The sequence below is a fragment of the Alligator mississippiensis genome, chromosome 5, assembly GCF_030867095.1.
Source record: "Alligator mississippiensis isolate rAllMis1 chromosome 5, rAllMis1, whole genome shotgun sequence".
NCBI lineage: Eukaryota > Metazoa > Chordata > Crocodylia > Alligatoridae > Alligator > Alligator mississippiensis.
In genome coordinates, this window is record NC_081828.1 from 135312852 (window position 1) to 135336007 (window position 23156).

Genomic DNA, 23156 nt, shown 5'->3' on the forward strand with positions numbered 1-23156 from the left:
TAAGTTTGTACAATTTTTTTTTATAGTAACAGCAGCACACTTAATGCAAACCCTTAATTCCACTAGTCTAAGAAACATTAGGCAGCCTCCAAAGTACTGAATCTTTCCAATTCAAGGAAAAAGGTAGCATCAGTCTATCACCCCTCTATTTGAATGAGGCCATGGCAAATGCAAATCCAATAGAGATCTACTAGGGTGGGACAGAATATAACACACTGAAAGGCAAATGGTGGCACCACTTAGGGGAAAGTGGTAGAAACATCTTCCACATCTTGCATGGATTTTTTTCTTCCAGACTGAAGTTAGTTATGCCATTCATTTGGAAACGTGACAGTACGCCTCCACATCAGCAGAGGACTTAGCTCAGCAGTGGACAATTATTTGAACTGGAAGGCCACTTAAGGAGTTTTGGTGAGCTGTCACAGGCTGGGTCAGCAACCCCCCTGCCCCCTCACAGCAGCTTACCAAAACACCATAAGTCAGTGGTTCTCAATCTGTGGTATGGGTACCACCACTGTTACACAGACAACCTGTCAGTGGTACACGTTAACAGATTTATTATAATTACTTCATATGAGAAAAATTTGATGGTGGTACTTAAGGTTCATTGATTGTACAGTTGGAAGGGACCACAATGGATCATCGTGTCCGACCCCCTGCCCCCGGCAGGAAAGAGGAGCAAGATCAGATGACCCCAGCCAGGTGACTATCTAGCCTCTTCTTGAAGACCTCCAAGCTAGGTGAAAGCACTACCTCTCTTGGAAGCCCATTCCAGATCCTGGCCACCCTTACTGTGAAAAATTTCTTCCTAATATCTAACCTAAATCCATTCTCAACTAGTTTACACCCATTATTCCTAGTCACTCCCTGGGGCGCCTTAGTAAACAGCGCGTCCCCTATTCCCCATTGACCTCCCCTAATAAATTTATAGGCGGCCACAAGATCTCCCCTCAGCTGTCTCTTGTGAAGGCTGAAGAGATTCAGCTCTCTCAACCTCCCCCAGTAGGGTCTAACACAAAGGCCACTAATCATACGAATGGCCCTCCTCTGGACCCTCTCCAGATTCTCCACGTGCCTCTTGAAGTGTGGCTCCCAACACTGGACACAGTACTCCAACTGCGGTCTGACCGGTGCCGCATAGAGGGGGAGCATCACCTCCTTTGATCTATTAGTCATGCACCTGCTAATGCACAACAAGGTGCAATTGGCCTTGTTGATGGCCTCGTTACACTGCCGGCTCGTGTTCATCTTGGAGTCAATTATGACTCGAAGATCCCTCTCTGCCTCCGAGCTGCTGAGAAGGACACTCCCCAACCTATAGGTGTGCTGGGGGTTCCTCCTTCCCAGGTGGAGTACCTTACATTTATCTTTATTAAATTACATCCTATTTATCTCTGCCCATTGATCCAACCTGTCCAGATCAGCCTGAATCTGCTCCCTGCCCTCCGGTGTACTAACTTTGCCCCATAATTTGGTATCAGCACATCAGCGAACTTGAAGAGGGTGCTCTCCACGCCCTCGTCCAAATTGCTGATGAAGATATTGAATAACATTGGTCCGAGGACCGAACCCTGCAGGACCCCGCTGCCCACCTCCCTCCAGGCTGAGAAGGAACCATCCACCACCACTCTCTGGGTGCAGTCCCTAAGCCAGTTGGCCACCCATCTGACCGTGGAGGCGTCCACTCCACAGTCTGCTAGCTTCCCAATGAGGATAGGGTGCGAAACGGTGTTGAAGGCCTTCCCTAAAGTCCAGGAAGATGACATCAGCCTCGGCTCCTGTGTCCAGGCAGTGTGTGACCTGGTCGTAGAAGGCTACAAGGTTTGTCAGGAAGCATCTACCTGTGACAAACCCGTGCTGGTTTCCCCTCAGCATTGTTTTCCCTGCTGGGCCTGCACAAATGTGTTCTTTGATTATTTTCTCTAGCATTTTCCCAGGAATAGAGGTAAGACTGACTGGTCTAAAGTCACCCGGCTCATCCCTTCTCCCTTTCTTGAAAATGAGTACCACATTGGCCCTTCTCCAGGCCTCAGAGACCTGGCTGGAGCAGCACGAGTGCTCAAATAGCTGGTTATATCATTTTAAATTGGTGGTGTGAAATGTCACAGTTTGGGAACCGCTGCCATAAGTGGCTCTTCCCTGCACTTGGCCATGTAGATGGGTTGGGGTGGCAGGCAGGTGGGGAATGGCATCTAAGAGTGAGACGAGCAGGCAGGTCTAAGGCTGGGATCAGGATTGTGGGGCCCATGACAGCACAGGGTCGGTGCTGTCACCACCCAGTGATCTTGGGGTCTCCATGAAGACTGGTCCAGGACCAATGTGGGCAGGATGTCCTTGGCCAGATGGATAGGATGGGGCCATGGCACAGTGGGAAGCAGTGTTCAGGAGCAGCATCCAGGAGTAGGACAGGCAGGTAGGGCTGGATCGCAGGGCAGGGTCAGGGCCGAGGGCAGAGCCACAATCTGTTCCCCTCATGCACCTGCCTGTGGAACTGACACCTGTCACACAGATGCGAAAGCAGTAGATCATGGCTCTGCCCCAGACCCTGGCCCCGCCTGTTTCTTTGCCAGATACCACTCCCTACCCCCAAAGGCCCTGTCCCATGTGTCCTGGGCCCAGTGCACACTGCCTGTGCAGGTCCCAAGCTGGTCTCCACGGAGACCTACCCATCTGCCTGCTCCATCTGTCTGGCACCCCCAGCAGTCGGTTCATGGTGGATGGGCTGCGGTGCCTGGACAGCAGGGCCAGGTCCAGCAGCAGCTATGGCAACTTGCACCTAAAAGGATCTGCCTCTTCAGGGACTGCTGGGAAGCGAGTCCGGCTGCCATGCCGCCCCAGCTCCAACCCCACTGCATACCTGGGGATGGCAGGACCAGCTGCAAATGCCCTGGCCCAGACTAGCCAGGGCCAAGGGACCCACCATGGGCCAGATAAAATTGCTTGGCAGGCCAGATCCGGCTCACAGGTTGTATTTTGCCCACCCTTGACTTAGCTGTTTTCTAACTGAGCACACAACCGGTCCAACTGAGGTCAACATGATTACTAGTAGGACTAACTCAGATGCTTAAGGTTTGGCTTTAACAGTTTCTAAATTGGTGAACATGCAAAGACTGTCCTGAATAGTCCAAGTGTCCATGGCTAGAAAAGAAGCAGCCAGGGAGTATCTTGTTTCTAAATGACCTGAACTCAGTTTGCAAAGAGAAGGGGAGCATGCACACACACAGGCATGTGCGCGCATATACAGGCACGTGCACGCACACACAGGCACATATGTACACACACCCCCCCAAAAATCTTTCCCACCAAGTTTAATTACAGCCAGCATTCCAATATATACTCTTCTTCTTCAGAAGACATACCAATTATCAAACAATGCATTTCAAAAGATTAAAATCCATATCAGTATTTGCAACAGAAGCTGCAAAAATTGAACACAAGAGAGTCTGATCCTACTATGATTTAGAAGAAGAACTGAAGCTTACATTCAACTCGGGGATGTGCTGAATGCCTCACTCCCATTCATCTCAGTATGAGTTGAGGGGCTCAGCACTTCACAGAAGGTCCAAATCACCATTTAGGATGCAGAACTGAAGAGCTATTTATTTTCCATTGGCTGCACACTTATATTATAATTTCATTTCAGGAAATAAGTTCCCCCAATATAAATCAGACACTTTTGATGGAAGCCTAGTATTGGCCAGGGCTGGTACTGGTAAAAAAAATTGCTTAATATTAGACCACAAAAAAGTAAAACTGTTACATGCAAAAAAGTAGTTTTCTCCAAATTGGAATCCATGTTACGACAAACTCTATGTAAAATAAGCTCTTTATATTTACACTGTGAGGCTGCATAGCCATGAACTATGAGAGACAGCTGATAAAATGTAACATGTACAGTTCATATGACTAAGTGATTTAGTGCTATGCCCCAAGATGCTTTAAGACCCGAGGACAGAATTTAGGAATGGTTTGGTGCAATGGAGACTTATTACTGCTTCTTCAGTATGCAAAATCCCTTTAATTCTTTTACTAGAGACAGCCCTTATGGGGTAAACTTAAAGAAATGCAAACTTTAGTAATTGTAAACTTAATTTGTGAATTCCTCTACTTAAATTTCTCAGGGGAGGCATATTCACTAGGTTCCAAGAAAAAGTAACTTAGGTTAATTTTTTTTAAACAAAATTTAGCTCCGGAGGGTCTATCTTTCTCAAAAAAAGAATTCAAGGAGAATGGCACCTTCACTTTTGGGGACATAGAAAAATATTAAAATATTTGTATTATACAATGTACACTATACATACCACACCCTGAAGAAATATTACAAAGCCTAGTCATTTTCAATCATACAGATAAATTAATTCCTTTTAGCAGCCTTCTCTTATCAAAATATAGGAATACATTAGCCATGTGCCTTAAAAAAGGTAAAATAATTTAAAGGATTTTAGGGAAAGATTTTTGAGCTAATGTTAGAATGGATATGCTTTAATTAACGAACACGTTAACGTGCAGAAGCTGCACATAAAGCGACACTATGGATGCTGCTCTGGAGAGATGCAAGAATGGCCCAGTAATCAATATCCTGTAAAGATGTCAGTTTTACTGGACTTAATGAGTTTCCCTCACCAGACCCCTCATCACCGGCAGTCGTGGAGTCCTGCATCTCCTCTGTGAAAGCCTGAGACTGGCTTGGATTATTCTTGCTGTCTGAAACAGTCACTTGTGCTTGTGACCTCTCACCTGAGGTCTCTGTGTGCTGAACTGGCGTCGAGGTAGTTAGGCCCTTGTAAGAAATGTCACCTGTCTCATCTTCCTCAAAGTCATTAAGGCAGTACACTTCATCCACGTCAAGATCCAGAGTTCTGAAGCCCTTAGTGACAACCCCAGGCCTTGGGTCCAAAATTCCCCCAAGGTGGGGCTGAGCGAGCTGTTGCCAATGATGCAGAGTGGCAGAACCTTTAAAGAGGAACAAAACACAAAACAGCAACCAACCAAAGTCAGCCAATGGGTTCTGGGTAGTTCCTTCCTCAACTAAATACCTGGACATTCTCATTTAATTCCTCTAGAGTCAAATCCCAGTCCCAGTATAGTTTTGCAACTACTGCTTCTAAATTTTGTTTTTATAAAATGTTGTCTTATGACAAAAAGAATTAGAGGCTTTTAGACATGTCTAGGCTTACTAAATACACTGGTCACATAAAAAAAAAAAACAACCTAGACATATGCAGCCAGTCAAAATGGGACCCACCCACAAGCCTGTTCCTTAAATTCTTTTCCACTATAAGGAGGTACCACTCTTTCCCATAATTTCATCATCTATGCCACTGGGACTAACCAGAAGTGAAAAGAAGCGTACATTTAAACTACGTGCTGATCAACACAATGGAATAAGCTCAGAAGAGAGCACTGAATATTTTTGTGCTAAACTGAAATAGAAAAGGGTGATAAGAAGATACCAGAATATACTACTAGTGACTAATGGCAAGGGATAGCAATTACCTAGAGACCTTCAGATAACTATATCAACAACAGGCAAACAAAACAGATTACATTCATGACCTATTAATCAAGGTATGTTACAGCTCCTACACTACTAGAATTCATTAATTCATAAACGTATTCTACTGTACCTGTAGCTTCATCCTTGGGAGAGTAATATTTAGGGTGTGAAAAAGGTACATTTTAAAGAGAGCAATATTCAAAATGACAATAAACCAGAAGTAGTCACCACATTATGCATCAGTTCTGGGGTTCTGACTATGGCCTCATCCTACATCCATGAAAATTAGTGGAAGACTTGATGATTTATTTGGAAGGCCGATTAAACCACATATTAAAAGCGTATGAACCCCCTAAAACTGCATTCTTACCAGGCCACATCAATATTTTATAGTATTTAAGATTGTTTCAAGTTCATGATAAAAATGCACTTATCTGGCAACACTAGTTAGAAAAACAAACAACCTTTTGCCAAAGCACAGCATTCCTTCGCTCAATGCAGCGTAGCACAATGTATGATGGTGCTGTGGCACTTAAAAACACATAGGTTTTTCAGTTTTTGGTCTCCAACACGCAAACCTAAACTATAATATTACAGGGCCACCGCCCTTCATAAATTAATTGAAGACATTTAAAAATGTTTGTAGAATGAGATTCTAGAAACATAATCAATAATAAGCAGCTAAATAAAATATATTGTGACTAGCAGGAGGCCTTTTGGGACTTGGAAATACAAAAAGGGAGTAAATTAACTCTTGATTTAGGGTCATCAAAATCCATAGCCTCCACCATAAAGGAATCCAGGTGTACAGTGTATTAAAATGCACATTTTGGACTTCTATCATAAAAAAATCATGATGGAAATAAATTGTAATACAAAAGCTACCTTTTTGAAGTGACTGCATCACCAAAACATTTCTACTTTGAACTTTTGAAGTGGAATATAAGATGTACACTGGCCTAACCCTGGCCCTTTGCACAAAGGTAAAATGTCAAATGTCATTAAGAAAATATACAGCATTGACAAAAGCCAACCAAACATCCTCCTCTCCCCTTATTAATTACTGTGTTTTTCCAAAGAATTAGTTTTATTTTGTGCCCCTAAACTTTGCAGGAGGCAAGGAACAGACAGTGGTAGGTTCTTACTGCTGGGATTAGTACTTTTAATGCCAGAAAAATTCTCTTTTTTTTTTTTTCCAAACAGAAACAAACTTCCTATTGCAACTCTATAATCCTATTAGGGCTTCACTAAATGGGGGCAAGTAGAATCAAGAGGGTAAAGGAGCAAGACTGTAAAATAGACATGGGTGAATTAAAATATTGATTAGCTTTAATCATTGATACAATTATTTAAAGTAACTCTTTCTGAAAGTCTGAAGCAATTTGATACATCTTTAGCATAAGGGTGAAAGGGAACCAAGAAATAGCATGGAGGCTTCATCATTGGCAGCTGGGTACTGGAAGGCTCAGCCAAGCTCAAGTTAACATTTTACTAGTGTTGGATGTGAAGAATCATGTAACGTAATGCACAAGGGTGTGTGTGTGTGCAGAAAGAAAGAGAGAGAATTAAAACTAGATTAAAAAAAAAGAAAAAAACAACATGATGCAAAGCAGTCATACTATTCACCTGATTGTTGATAAAACACCTTTCTCCTACACCCAAAAAGATTAAGAGACACTAAGAGAAAAGTCTTCCACCACTATCCAAGTGTTTCTTATGGTAAGTTTGCTGTTTCAAAGGGAAAACACACCACCACAGTTTGAAGTGGATTGGTACAGCAACACTGAAAAAACTGCTATCAAACTTTGATAAAGGCAGAGTGGAACATTTACACTATAGAGGAAAGAGTTGCCCAGTATTTGGTCCACTAATATTTCAAACCCTCTAATCTCAAGTTTTTTTTTTTAAATAATCTAGCCTGAATCACAAATTATATTTATTGTTTTGTAAAGACAGCAAATATGATAGTTTTTCAACAGTGAACAGATGCTAAGATGTGGCAACTGAACAGTGAATCTGTACCAGAAAGTAACATTTCAAAATAAAAAGTGGGTCATAAGAACACGAAACAAAACTGAGAAAAAGTTCAAAATAGAAAAATAAAAAAGAAAGAAAAAAAAAAGACAGACAGGTAGATAAATCAGGAAGACTGAAAGAGTTTATTGAAGGGAAAAACCCCCCTGAAGAAATAGTTGGATGACAAACCTATTACAATGTCAGCAACCAATGAATGTTAAATAAAACTGAACTGTCCCTTTCCTAAAGCAATACAAGAACTTCATGTGGTTACTATTTGAAAATAATCACAAAAACGAGAAATGATAACCATCGGTGCTATGGCTAGCCACACGAACAGACAGGAGCAGTTATTCCACATTCTTCCAAGTAAAAAAAAACCCCACAAACAACTCTTTCTCCTCTGAAATGCGTGTGAGAAATGCACTTTAAATTATTTCTATTTAGTTATAAGAAAGGAAATGCTAAAAACGAACTAATGAAATTAGTTTGTTCCTAAACCTTTCTGTAATCCTGCTAACACATATTTAACTCTGTAAATAGTTCTGTCATAACCAATAGGACTATTCATGTGCAAACTGTTCGCAGGATTGGATTCTGATGCAATAATTTATTTTAATTCCTAGTGCCGCTCTGATAAATTTAGATCTTTTCATAACTTTCTTTCCCAGGTGTGAAGAGTTAGTAGCAGGGTTCATTTTGGATACAGAACTGTTTTATTGAAATACTTTGATCTATAGCACATTCTACCCTCTATGGTGTGGTTTCTTCATTTTTATGCAATGCCCTCTTCTCAGGCTTACAGAGACATTTTTTTTTGTGTTAAAAGATTTCAAACCAACAACGTGGATTGCTATCTCTAAAGTAAAAGGAGTATGTATTACAGAGGTTGCCTGCTTTCCGGTGATGGATAAGAGACCACAGAGAGTCACTTAGAAGAACAGATAAAGGCCGAGGCCCTTTATTATCACCTTCTAGGGGCTTCACAATCTGAAGCTTCTCTGGCAGATAGGAGCGACTGCTGATGGACATTCCTGAATAGCCAGTGAATTCTGAAAACCTGGAGTGCATTCCCAGTGACATGATACTTTCTGTTGGAGTAATGGAACCACTATGGAGTTCACCCTTCTCTGCCAGTTCCCGCAACTTCCTTTCCTGCTCTTCTTCAAAGAACTTCCTCTCTGAGAGGTAATTCTCTCGCCGAAGGGACAGTCTTCGAAGGGCAGTCTCCAGGTCACTAGAGCCTGGGGTTCCTGGTGTTCCAGGCTTCTTAGTTTTATCTTCATTTCTAAATACAAGAGGAAAAGAGATGAGCTAGTCATTCTTTAAAATGTAGGCCACTGTATCAGCCTGTATGATAGAGATAAATTGAGAAAGGAGAAATGTGAAACTGCTTGCTTGCTTCTTATTTATTAGAAAACAATAAATCACCCTGGCTAGTACTGACCCATTGTCAGAAGACTCCGTTTCTAGAATGATGCTGTTGGTTTTGTTGTCTATCACAATGTTGGAGATGTCTCCTCCATAGAAGCTGGAACGTGGAGTGCTGATGCAGCTAGAAATGACTGAGTTCATAGCAGAAGACTGATTGGAGCCTGGGATATTCATTGGAGATGGAGTCATGGATCTCTGCTTGACAACCTGGTTTATATTTTTCACAGTCTCAAAGACTCGCTTCTGATGACTGATAAACATACACATAGTTAGTAACCATGCCACAAAACAATGTTTTAGCCTTAATACAGAAGCAAATAATTAATTACTACCCAATTATCAGTTACCCAGTGTATATGGTTTTGGCATCATGTTAAAAGCTTATTGTATTTTGGATCTGATATTTGCAAGAATTGGCCATCCAAAACGTGACGTGTTAAAATAATATTCAATTGTTAATGGAACCCCCTCATCATTCCAAAACATAGTACAATTCTGGCACACAAGGACACTTGGGAAATTTTGTTTCAAATGAAGAAAAAAAAGTGAGGTATAACTTTAAACGGATTAGTTAGACCACACCAAACCCCTGTGTGCACACTCAGATTGAGATAATGGACTTGCCACTTTTAGAAGTTTATTCACTGCAAAATGGCACAAGTTAAAAATTAAATGAACTCTCTTTTCATAAATAAGAGTGTACACACATTTAGTTTAATCTAAACATTAATCTGGATTTACCCTTTCGAGCATCCCCATGTACAGAAACCCTACATTTTGGCCTTTGGAAACCACAATATTTTTAAAAATCTAGTTATTTTATATTCAGGCAAAGCATGCAGCAGGGCATTAAAGGCATGCTGTCAAAATGGCTAAGTTTCAGTTCTGCCCTGATTTTGTAACTGTTTTTGTTCATTTGCTTCAAAAGAAAGATAAGGGAGGTATTTTAACTGCACTTTTCTTATAAAACAAACCTGCCTCAAATGGCATCTTTCAAGAATCCTCATCCCATGGTGAAATCAGCACTATTACCAACATTTAAGTTACTTTGGAAGAAAACAGTACTCCACCAAGCTCCAAGCTTAGGGCTCCCCCAAGGTCTTTGATCAAACTTCCTTGCAGACTCCCCAGTTCAGCTATTTAGTCTGTCTTACATAAAACCAGTAGGGATGCATTGTTATGGTAAATCTACATAGCTAATATTATTACTGTGCCAGGTAGTGATATGATTAAAGTTTGGTCTTGCCCAACCTGCTAACCTGACCTGAACAAAGCTTTAATGCAGTTATAGCATAATTTAAGTCTTATGTAGGCAAGCGAGCCCAAGCTATAGCAAATGCCTTTATGTTCTATCATAACCAATAGACATGGTTACATTTGCTGGACAAATAGGTCTTAGACCAGAAGCCTTGCCGATGTTACTTAATTAACTGCACATAAGAATGAACTTGTAAACTTAAGATGTACAACAACTGACAAATCAGTTTGAACCCACAACCCTTCTGGACATCAGTGATTTTGTGTCTTCACACTCCTTAAATTCAAAGATAAGTCAATTTGTTTAATTTGGATTTTAACACTCCTGAAAAGTGTTAGGTAGCTTCAATGAAGAGCAGAGTCCTTTATCCACAGCAAGGAAAGCTCTCTCAGAACACTATATCAAAGTACCTCTTTTGACCTAAGGGAACCATTTCTAGGGAGGAAAAAGTTTAGCTAAGTTTCCATGCTGCTGCACTTCTTGGAGATGGGGATGAGCGGACTAGCCAGGGTGAAAACTTAGGTTCAACTATAGTGACAGCAGTGGTGAGGACAGCAGTCCACTAGGGATAGGATTTAGAGCACATCTCATGTCACCTTGGGAAAGGGCCACCATTTCCTTGCAAAAACATTAATTTCAGGCACAAATCAACTGCATCAATCTTTTACTGAATTTAGGAACCAATCACACTGATCGTACACTAAGTCAAGAGAGTCGGGCTCATCCAGGTGCAGTTCTTTCCGCATTGACCCTTCTATCTCTGCTGCCAAGGAATCCTGCCAAACAAGAAAAACCTTATCATACCTCTAATTAACAGCCCCATAATTCAGCAATTTTTCTGACAAGAACATGCACGCACGCACACAATTCTAAAATTAAAAACTGACTAGCTCATAGACCAACAAAGAAATCTGACTGCCTGATACAATATCAAGTACTACTTTTTTTAGTTCCACAGAGCTTACTCAACATTACTACAAACAATCACCACACCCTTCTGCAGCTTTTAATGGTCTGATAAGTACTTTCCATGTGTACCTGGTCTCAGTTAATTGCCCAATTAACCAGTTAATTGAATGAAACCTATAAGGTATAGAGAGGTCCCATCACACACAGAATTTAGGCATAACTGTTTCTTCATATTCTACCTTTAAAACAATAATAACTACCCAAAACAATACCTAACTCAACATCTATCAACTCTTTACAACTTGTCATTTATTATTACTGCTTTGTTAGGGCATTTGTAGATGAGATGGGGGTTTAATTCTCCCTAAACTGGAGAATGCAATTTCGCTTCAATTTAGGGAGAAGTAAACCCGTTTCCTGTACACCTGCGTCCTTAGCTGCCTCTCCACCAGTGGGCAGGGGAGAGCAAGCTGCAGGTGGGCTGAAGTGTCCCTGAGCTGCAGGGGGGGGGGGGGGGGAGGGGGTGGCAACAGCTGGTGCTTCCTTGCACTGTAGCGGCGCCCTCCCCCCTCCCAGAGCACCCACCCGCAGGTGCAGAGCTGGAGGGCACCGCAGCTGTGGAGGGAAGCACTGGACCTCCGCACAGTTCAGGCAAGCAGGCAGGATCCAGGGAAGAAAAAAAAAAAAAAAAAAAAAAAGAGATCAGGCTTACCCCTTTTTTTTCCCCCCTTCAGAGCAGTCTGCCTTCCTGGTCTGCCTGCTGTGGCTGCCTACACAGCCACTGAGCAGCATACAGCCTGGCGCTTCCCTCCGTGGCTATATGGAAGCAAACTAAAACTCCTGCGAGGTGTTTTAGTTTGCTGCACCCCAAAGTCATTTAAGGTGCATTACACCACCAAATTTGCTACAGCGGCTGGAATTAACACACAATACAGCTGGAATTAACACACAATATAATGCTGAATTTGCAAACTCGTGCAAACAGCAATGGCATTAAACCGGTGCAAAAGGGCACTGAACCCACTTTAACATATCATCTACAAATGCCCTTAAGTTCTAGCAATTCTACAGGCCCATTAAATACCAAAAGCCTAGAGGATTTTCTTTTCTCTGACTATAGATCTGAGTAATAAATAAATAAAACATTTAACATAAAAATATAAAAATGCTTTCTTCACTAATGCATGCATTTCAAACTTCTACCGGTTTTGTGTACATTTCTACCAGCTACAAATGGCTACCAGAATTTTAGGAAATCTGGATCTTGGCTCATAATTGATGGTGAAGATTTTAACTTTCGGGGAGTTTAACATGGGGTAAATATGTGCTATTCATATTTTTTACCTGGTCTCTCAACAAGATGATCATGAGCCACCAATGCGATGCTGTGGCCGGCAAAGCAAACCAAGCTCTTGCGTGCATCCATCGATGCATCTCAAGCAAAACCAGGGAGGTCATCCTCCTGCTTTGCTCAGCCTTAGTGAGGCTGCAGCTGGAATACTGCATCTAGTTCTAGGCCCCCCACTTCTGGACTCTCTCAAGCTTATCCACATCCCTCCTGAGGAGAGCCACCCATATGATCAAAGGCCAAGAAGGCAAGCCTCCACCAGAGGCTGATGGACTTGAGACTCTTCAGCCTGGAGAAGAAAAGACTCGGGGGGTACTTGGTGGCAGCCTACAAGTATATAAGGGGCATGGCATCAGGACCTGGGAGAACAATTGTTCACCAGGGCTCCCTAGGTCCAACATCCACAAATTCCTGGAAGGCTAATTCAGACTGGACATAAGAAAAAACTTCTTTACAGTCTGTGTGTCCAGGGTCTGGAACAGACTCCCCACCCAGAGGTGGTGCAAGCACCTACTCTGGACTCATTCAAAAGGCATTTGGATGTTTATCTTGCTAGGATCATTTGACCCCAGCAGACTTTCTGCCTATGGCAGGGGGGCTGGACTCAATCTCATGAGGTCCCTTCCAACCCCTAATGTCTATGAAATCTATTAAGTACCAGATGGAAAAAAAAAAAAAAAAAAAGAAAACAAAAAAGAGGGACAGATTTGGTTGTTCAGCTACATTTGGGTAACTGGAGAGTGTCTTCAGTTAATTTAATTTTAAAATCGTTGACAAAAAAACCAATGTTGTTACACCAGGCACATACCAGTGTAGCTAAGAGTAGAGTTTGTTTTTCACTACCACTATCATAATAATGCCTTGAGGCGTCAGTCAGTGATCGAGACCCCTTGTTCTCCCTGTTCGGCACTGTACAAACACTTCTATTAAGAGGTTCTCACCATGGGAAAGAGGCCTAGGGAGTGGTAGCGACGTGATATGGCATTTGGCATAGTCTTGTTCCGAAGGTTCTTCAGCTCTTCCTGCGCCTCATGAAGCATCTCCATGCACTCTGCATACTTGTCTTCCAGCTCTCGCAACTATAACACATGAACAGAGAGCATACTGTGAGCCAAGCTTATGCCCCCAAAAGTTTCAGTAGTATTTGAAATACTGATAAAAGAGAAAAACCCTATTTAAACAGAGAAGAAGGATTCATTTTTATGAAAACTGAACAATGGCAAAAAAAGAATATGAGACCAGATAAATGGCATTTCAATCCTTACAAGTACTTAGACAAATATGTCCTGACTTACCTGACAGTTTTCTCTAAATATCTTCAATAACTTCTGCTCACCTAATATTAAGTAGTACCAGTTAGCATACCCAAAGCGCACGCACGCACGCACGCAGGGATCTCTGGTAATCCTAGACTAGCCTTTATTTTAGAAGAGCTGCAAAACTTTCCCATGTTGTCCCTTAGTCCACCAGTATGCAGAAACTATGATCAGTAGGAATCAAGCTATAAAGACAGGGGGAGGATAGTTAAGCCTCCATGCCTATTTTAATCCTTGGCTTCCCAAAATGTGCATTTGTGGCAGGGAGGAGGGAAGCGATCTGTCTACACTGAAGATGAGTGCAATTCATTTCATGCAGGCCTTGAATTGTTAAGAGATAGCAACAACTCTCACTGTGGATCTATGTTGGACCACAAACAGGTGATGTAGAGGTGAAAAGTACAGATAATGTTACTGTTGCACTTCAGCACTAACCAGGATACTCACTTCAGCTGTGAGTTGCCGCTGAGCATCTTTGGCTGCCCCCAGGTGCTGGACAAGTTCTTCATTTTCAACTGCACACTGAAATGGACCAAAAGTGGTAAACTCACTGCAATACACCAATTACAGGGAATATCTTGTCATAAACAATGCAAACAGCAGAGCAATGTTTACATATAGCCAATTCTGTATGTAATTAAAGTATTTTAATATTAGATACAGCATTACAACATTTCTGTGCTCTCCAACTAAAATCTCAGGCCTGGAACCACAGGGAATCCTTTATCTGAGGCATCTTTGGCAACAGCTTCAGCCTACTGAAGTTAAGATAAGTTTTGCCATTGGCTTCAACAAGGCCAGAATTTACCCCCAACTGCTAAAGATGAATTTAACTATATATTAGTTTTCCATGTTAAAATACAGGGAATTAAATCAGATATTTATACATTTCTATAACAAAACAAAAAATCAAAACGGTAGGCCAGCTTGTAAAGAAAATGATCATTCTGAAAACAACATGCAAGACAGTTAAATCAAAAGTGGCTATTTCAAAGAGAATGGAAAGCATATTTTCCTGAGGAGGTGCAATATATACTATAAGCCACTGACAACACTATCAGGTAAGGCAGGAGCAATTTCAGTCATGCCTGTAGATTTATTCTTTGCTAAAGCTCGTTGATTTCAATATGAAAGGTAGCATTTAAATCAATTTAAACCTGCCTGCTAGTGCATGAATAGCCTGCTCCGGGCTGTCTGCACCTCATTAAGGCTTAATTCAGAGAGTTTTTCTCCTAATAGCAACAGTGAGATTGACAAAACTTTGTCAGTTTCAAGGGTGATGAAAGTACAGCATGGGATTAACCACCTGCCAGGCATTTCTACAATTTTCTAGTTGCTAAATGAGCCTGCTCTATACAACTCATGGGAATATGTATGACACAGGCTCATTTACTTATCCAACTACAGAGGTGAAAATTAAAACTTTATTACAATTTGGCATTTGAACTCCTTACAGCTTTTGCCTTTTTCTGAAGATCAACTATCTGAGAGAGAAGATGGGTGATCTCTTCCTGCTGCCGGGCAGCATCTTCAGTTTTCTTTGCTAACTCCTCGGAGAGAGAGGCAATCTGGATGTTTGCATCTCCTTTAATGAGAGAGAAGCCATCATGACTACACGCCAACATACTTTAGCATGTGCTAATGACAGAAGACTAACCGTGTCAAATTTTTTCCCCCTAACACACAGCAATATACTCTCTAACGCCTTTTTGACAATACTAACAAAATATTCCATTATATTGTGGGCAAAGCTGCCATTTGCAGTGAAACCTTTTTATTTAAGACAAAAAAGAAGTCATTAAGGGTTCATATTTGAAAGCCAATACCTGTAACTAAAGTCCATTAGTGAGATTCAATGTCATATTGTTTTCATACTGCACCATACTGAAAATAGAAAGCTATTATTCTAAGTTCATTGTAATCAGATTACCTAGTGATATTTAAAACATGTTGCTCACTAAGTCCGTCTTTCCTATCAAAGAAAACAGAATACTTTATTTTTTGTGTTTTAGTAAATATTAGGCATCGAATAATTAGAATGCCTAGTTTCCTAAAAACTATGACCATGTGATCTAATTGTTTGTCTATCATTACTAGGTAGACGGACAACTAGATATCATGCTAGAATGTCAGAAAATAATGATCTATGACCTTGAAATCCTCATGACATGAATACTGCTTTAAATTTTGTGGTGAACAAATTAAAAACATCTGTTTAGAAAGCCACAGTTCCTAATTCTCCTTTAAACTAGGAACATACAAGCTGCACACTGAGGGGACACAGGCTCCTGGCAAGCTACCAGCATCCAAAGTGTTGCCCGCCCTTTGAATGAAACTGAATAAAATACAGATGCTGTTATCTAGGATGAGTGGACATCAGATCTTATAAATCCTAAGCATTTTTTGTTCTGTCTCTGTTCACATAATTACTGGGTGCATTGTAAAACACAGCTGTATTTGGCTACCACCACAGAATCGCAGTACAGCTTAGTTCATACGTTTACACTGGCTGCTTAGAAGGAATGCCAAGGCTAAGAAGAAAACACTTCTTCTTCACTAAGAAGAAAAAGTGCAAAAAAAAAGTTTTACATATTTACTTTAGGCCTCAGCTTTCTTGTGTGCACTGGTACCTAACAAAAGGTCTGAAAGTTTCCCCTTTCAAACCTTGCCCTTATGCTTCTTTGGTAATTTATATAGCTCTTGTGAATATGTTTTATTGTTGCAGTTTATTTTAAGGGTCTTCACTTAAACTGAAATACTCTGAAATTAAAAATTTATAACTTAATCCACAGTATTCCCATATTCAGTTTAAAAATACTTTAGCTTTCTCACACAATACATAGAGTAAATGTTAAAAAAAAAAATTGAGCCATTTTTAGCCTTGTACCTATTTCCACTAGCAATCCTAGAGATTAAACATCTTGGGTTAAACTACTAATAGCTATGTAGGGACATAAAAGACCACAGGATTTATTTACAGCTCAATCTAAATGTCAAACAATAATGTCAGATGTGAAGGGGGGAGGGGAGGAAAAAAAAGACAAGACATACTCAGCTCTTTCACACAGTCATTTACAAGCTGCTGTTCTTTCTCTTCATAAGTAATTGTTTCAGTCTTCAGCTGACAGGCCTGTTCAAAAGATCCACAGCAAAACATACCAGTGTTAGCATCCTGGTTGTCTTCTACTCCACTAGAGTGTTTCCATTTGCTCCATAATAGCAGATGCCTTTTCAAGTCACAAGAGACAATGAGAAAGGAACCTGTTTCCCTGCCATCTGCAGTCATAGAAGTTTGCACCTACTATCACGTTACCACAAGATGTCACCACTGTACACAGAACAAAGATAACCCTGACAGTATGCAGAGAACACGAGGTTTAAACTAATTACCTAGACAGAGATAGTTTGACATCTCTAAAACAGATGACCTCATATGTGTTACCATGCATGTTCATTGGGAGCACTGGAAACCCTGAACTATGCTGTGTAGCATTCTCTCATAACATCCTCAGAGGAAGCAGCTTTCACTCCCAGGCCTACTTAAGTTAGCCTCAGAAAACCCCCACATACTGCATCACAAGCACATATATTGCTTATCATCCCTCAGATATTTTATGATGAAGGTGAAGCATACTGCACTCTGATCAAAAATATCTTGTTAAACAGGTCTGTTGCTAGCTGACTTGTATCTGTAGTAGGAAAGCTAATGAAGCTGTGGATCTGTGTGTATCAGTCTCAGATCAAAGTGTTTATTCTACTACCCCATTCACTTAAAGTTCACAACTAACATATCCTCAAATTCTCAAAGTAAATTGTACGGAAAAATCTTAAATAAATGGTACTTATTTGGAAATGTTAACTAACAGAAATATAACTCCATCAACCCAAATTGCTTGTAATTCTTTTGAACCATCAAAAAATGTGAAACTCAAACAAGAAAAATCCATTAATATTAAAACAAGGTGAAAAATATGATTTAATACACCCTAATTAGGGCCATTTGCAGTAATTTAGATTAGCTCCCTCCTAATATATTTAGAAGTCATTAGTGGCCATCCTTAACCACTGGTGAAGATTAAGAACATTGTGCCAGTCTACAGATTTAGAGCCACAGAGGGGGTTCATCCATGTTCCAGATACCAGTGTACACAGAACTGTTAAGTTTTAGGGCAGTGGTTTTCAACCTTTTTTCATTTGCAGATCCCTAAAAATTTTCAAATGGACATGCAGACCTCTTTGAATTGTAAGTGTGGGTATTCACATACTTTTGATTGAATATATTAATCTTTTGTGGACTCCTTAGACTTAGTCTGAGCACCACAGGTTAAAAGCCACTGTTGTATGGCATAATACTTTATACTACATACTTATACAACTGTATTGTCTGATTAGGAAACTCAGAAGAAAGGCTCATTTTCAGTTTGGTAGATTTCACTTGTACTCTTAATATCAGAAGATCAATGTTGGTTAGTTTATGTCGCTGCGGTAGGATCTGCTGTGTCACCTACGGGATTATAGGGTACTAACTCCCCTAACAGGATTCCATTAATAGCATTTATTAAAATCAAGTTTTCAGCACATGTGTTCTCACAATAAGAGGAAAGCATAGGTACAACAAAATAAATGAGGAAGAGATTTCACCTCTGATCTAAGCACAACATTCTCCTCCTCAAGGTCTTTGAGTTTCTTCTGAAGAGAATCCAAGTGAAAATAGTTCTGGACAGAGGAGGACGACTCGTTCCTCTTCAGCCTGGTAACCAAAACATTCATTAGCATTTAGTTCTATTGTTTCCCGCCAACATCTGTTTGAAACCTTTTCCAGTATCACACAAGGTGAGAAAAAAGGGCACAGGCTGCAGAGGTCTCAACAGATAGAGTTATGTAAAATTCAATATTGTCACTCTAAATTATTTGTAGCAATACGTTTTCATCAACTTTTTAAAGTAAAAGTGACAGTTTGCCTTATTCCTCACTTCCCATGGAAAAGCTATTCAGCCCTGGGTATTAAAAAGAAAGCCATCTTTTCCACATGCAGCTATACAAGGAGTAATCTAATACTTTCACGATTAATGCAGCATATCCTCTACCAAAATGCTGCAATAACTTTGCAGGCAAGAGGACAAGGGCAGATAACCTCTTCAAAGTCTGCAATGATGCAGCTAACTGCCCGGCAAACACTGTGAACCATGCTGTATCTCTTCTCTGTCAAACACTGCATGGCATTTTTAGTTATTCCTCTAGCCTTCTCCAGACATAACAACATGAATATAGAGGTTATCCTCCCAACACTGAGCTAGATTTGCCCTTGCACACAGCTCTGCTGTGTGAAAGTTAGGGGTGGAACACAGAACTGACTTGTGACCCTGTGGACCAGTCCAGGCCAATGTAACTGTAATAGCTTATGGAACAGTATATCCTTGGCCTTTGGCTTCCTTTCTCCTCCCTTCTTACACTGGAATCAGCGCAGGTGCTCTGACAAACCCTTAACAATACAAGTGGGCAGTGCAAGATGGAAATTTATAGTTATATCCCTGACTTCATTTGTTCTACTCCAGGGGTAGCCAACCTGTGGCATGGGTGATACAATTGGCACAGGCAACAGACTGGAGAGTGACAGCCAGCATAGTGGCAGACAGGGCAGGAAAAAGAAAGCAGAGCAGCAGCTTGGTTGGGGAGCACTGTGCAGGGATGAAAAGCTGACCAGTACATCAGGTAAGGGAAATGGATCAGAGTGATACTGAGGGAGGGTACAGGGCATGCCTGCCATAAAGGTTGGTTCCTGCTGTTCTGTTCTATTTGACCCTCTCTGATCCCCCACAAGGGTATCAACACTATTCAGAGACTCCCTGTACAGACCCACACCAAAGTCTTGTTCCCATTCTGGTATGATAACTTACGGTGTAGTGCAGATGGATTCCGGCTCGCTTTCTTCAGCAGCACTAGTATAGAACTGAAGCAGCTCATCCTTCATGGACAGCTCATGGCGCAACTGAGAAACCTATGCAAAAAGAAAGGGTTTAAGGTCTATCGCTTCCTTCCCAGACATATTTTTAATAGCAAAATCAATAGTTTTCATTTGATATGCAAAGCTCCTCCACCAGACTAGTCAAGGGACTAATGTGCTCCAGACATCCTACATCCTATTTCATTCTCTGAAACTGATTCACTACTGCATTGCTCCGGATTTGTATCAGTGAGACCATGTTGACTTCAGTGGTGTTACAATGGACTGTGGGTGTGAATCAGGTTCAGATTCATTTGTGTTTGATATGAAGATTGTAACCATTTGGTTTAGATATTTGCCACAATTATTCCTGACTGACTAATCCAATTGGAGAACGTAAAGCCCTCAAAATAGGGTTCTCTTTGGGCAGCAGCACTCTGATGCTTCATGTAGTACCAAATATGACAATTCCACTGCTTAAGAGTTCTGGCCACAGGACATCATTATTCCAAATGATTTGTACTAGCCTCCAAATACAATACAAGGCATTGGTCTTCAGAGAGTATTTCTGCTCTGACAAGCAATTCAGCAGAAACAGTATCAAGGAGTCCTATGTCTACTGGAGCAAACATACCAAGTTTCAAAGTAAATGGGTATGTTTCTTCCCTATAATAGTCAACTCAGCAAACACAAAAGCTCTTTCTTCCACACTGTGCTTCATCACAGGTCAAAAACAGCCTGCTGGTCAAATTGGACAATAATTGGACAATAACACTTCTGCATTCTCACAGATTTAAATTAAGCCCTCAAAGGAAAAATCTGATTACAGTGTATTTGCAATAGATGTTAATGCAACCACTTAATTAGCATCATTATTGATAACACCAAAGAAGGGCATAAAATTCAGTTAATCTGCTCTTGTACAACATGACCATACCCCAAGTTTCTTAACCTTTAGGACATTGTACAAAGTCCATATGTTCAAGCAGGCTTTAGTGTGAATGGTATGGCAGGCCTATTTATATTGCTGTTTATCATTGGTAAATCCATCTCTAGTTAACATCTGTTATATTGATTCTTGTTCACCCGGACATGTTCACCTGGACATGAATTAAACACCACAATTTACCCAAGTATTGCAGTGCTACATACCACCCATTCTGTTGTTCTTCATGCTGCAAGGGATATCCAGGGGGCAAAAAAACCCGCAGAGAAAAAAAGGAGAGCTACGTACACAGTGGCAGTGCGTGGCACCTAAAGCCAGAGTCTGGCTGGTCAGAGCTGCACTCCTCTGCCGGACAGGCTCCATGCAGCAGGATCGCCACTGCTGCAGCCCCAGAAGGCCCCCAGGACTCCAGTAAGGCTGCTGGGGCCAGCCCAGTGCTGGCCCCAGCCTCCCCTGCCCCACCTAGGGTAACTTGCCATGCACCAGCGTGTGCAAGATGCAGGCACTCCCAGAGAACAACTAGCAGCGGCATACCTTGTGCTGCCGCTAGTTGTCTCCAGGGAACCAAACATCCACGCACATCTGGACACAGCCACTGACTTCAATGGAACTATTCACAAATCTAAAAATTTAGCTTTGGCCTAAAGCACCTTGCTAAACTGAGGCCCTCTTGAGATGCACATTTTAACATGCAAGAAAGTATATGGAAAAGTGTTTTTTCTGTATATTCCCTGACAATTTAATCTGAGTGAATTTTTTTTGTTTGAGTTTCAATGGCAGTCCCAGCATCTCCTCTCAACCCACCCCTATACTCTGAATCTTCATTCTCTCCAAGAATCAAATAGACAAAACAGACAATTTAAGCTCTGGACAGACTACACTGGGCCCAATTCTCTTCTCATTCTGGTGTAAAGCAGGTTAACTTTAGCAAAGTCAGTAGAATCCCTCTAGCATGAGGGACATCAAAATCAGCCTTACACTAAGCATTCAGTTGCACTCTAATTAAGAACAGCAAATCTTTGCATGCTGTGTGTTAAAAACTACAGGACTCATTACAGACACATACCAATTTGAAGACCTTTAATCCCTCCTTACAACTCCCCCAAAATGGAACCTAATGCATTATAAAACACAGGATAAGAGTCCAGGAATCGAGCTTGATCTGAGATCCCTGGCTGATCAGCATGCTCAGTTCCTAGGATTTTATTTGGTTCTGGGGGTCTGGATGCTCTCCTCCCACCTCTAACCATCTCATTCAGTGGTGTCAAGCACTTCTGGAAAACAGCTGCATTCAGCCCACCACAGCCAACAAAATGGTTGTCACAAATGTCAGAAGTCAAGAAAGGGGCAAACAGGATCTCTCTCCCCCAGCAAAGAAATAGAAAAGAAAGAGTCAAGTTGAAAAGAGAGGATGATTTTATAAGGTCCTTACTCTTGTGCAGTCCTTACATTCACCATAAGTAAGGGTTTGCTAAATGGGGCCAATTATTTACACTGTAGCTCTAATTGTTGGCTAGGTTGGAAATAAAGCAAATGAAGATACACAGTGGTTTCATGTCCTTTATCCGTATATGTTGACAACAGCCATGCAAAGGTCTACATAGCAAATGCATTTATTTTTTGTTGTACCTTTCACTGTTAGATATTTTTCTTAGATTAGTATTTTTTTCTTCCAACTTTAACCATTAGAGAAAACCTCATTTTGACAATGAATTGTACTGGAAGCACTGTACTGTCTACTGCCAGCACATAGAAAGAATAACTAGATTAGGAAGCTGAAGAGGATTAAGTGATGTAGTAAACAGAGCAATTTAGAATAGAGAGTGCAAAGACCTAGCAACCTCCTCTACTCTAAACCAGACTGACAGTTCACGTTACTCTGGTTCTTAGATCAGATAAATTTCTCTACCAACTAAGAACTTCCACAGATGAGACACTTAAATCAGATTTCAAAGCAGACAGGTTTAAGTTGAGACAGGGAGACAGGCTTTACTTAGGAAGCTCTTGGACCATCTAAAAGTCTGAAGAGTTATTTCTGCAATGAAAGCAATTTACAACCAAAACATTTGTTCAATACAATATTGAAGCCATTGGTAAATATTTCTGAAACAGCAGGGCAATGGTCTACCATGCACAGATTTAAGCTACAGTGTGCGCTTCAGTGTACTCAGCCTTTTGCTCTCTAGTGTCATACAGCAGATACAAATCTCAATTTCCACAGTTTAATTTTACTGGAAAGTATAATACAGGGTAGAAATTAGTAACAATTAGATGGCAGGTTTAAAGTGGTGTTGTAGTCATAACGATCCAGGAATTATACGAGAGGCAAGGATTTTATGGGTGATATCTTCTATTGGACCAACTACATACTTGGGATAAAGTTAGACAAGCTTTCAAATGCAAGGCATTCAAAGGCAAGGGACCTGAGAAAGAATGCTTTACATTTGAAAGGTTGTCTAACTTTAACCCACCCATGCAGTTGGGCCAA

The 23156-nt window shown here is 41.0% G+C and overlaps 1 protein-coding gene across 10 annotated transcripts in view; it reads right to left on the minus strand.

Moving 5' to 3' along the window:
* The window catches only part of TRAK1 (trafficking kinesin protein 1), a 190686-nt gene that overhangs the window by 17405 nt on the left and 150125 nt on the right, over nt 1–23156 (minus strand). For 5 of the 10 annotated variants that reach the window (XM_059728757.1, XM_059728760.1, XM_019483502.2 and 2 more), the window contains 10 exons: nt 19676–19776; nt 18420–18528; nt 16830–16908; nt 15233–15363; nt 14226–14300; nt 13404–13541; nt 10905–10981; nt 8961–9197; nt 8485–8801; nt 4624–4953 (listed from right to left, as the gene is read on the minus strand). In XM_059728757.1, the coding sequence (XP_059584740.1) occupies nt 4624–4953; nt 8485–8801; nt 8961–9197; nt 10905–10981; nt 13404–13541; nt 14226–14300; nt 15233–15363; nt 16830–16908; nt 18420–18528; nt 19676–19776 (1594 nt within the window). The remainder of the gene's footprint in view (nt 1–4623; nt 4954–8484; nt 8802–8960; nt 9198–10904; nt 10982–13403; nt 13542–14225; nt 14301–15232; nt 15364–16829; nt 16909–18419; nt 18529–19675; nt 19777–23156) is intronic. The other 5 variants (XM_059728759.1, XM_059728762.1, XM_059728763.1 and 2 more) reach the window with 2 other exon arrangements.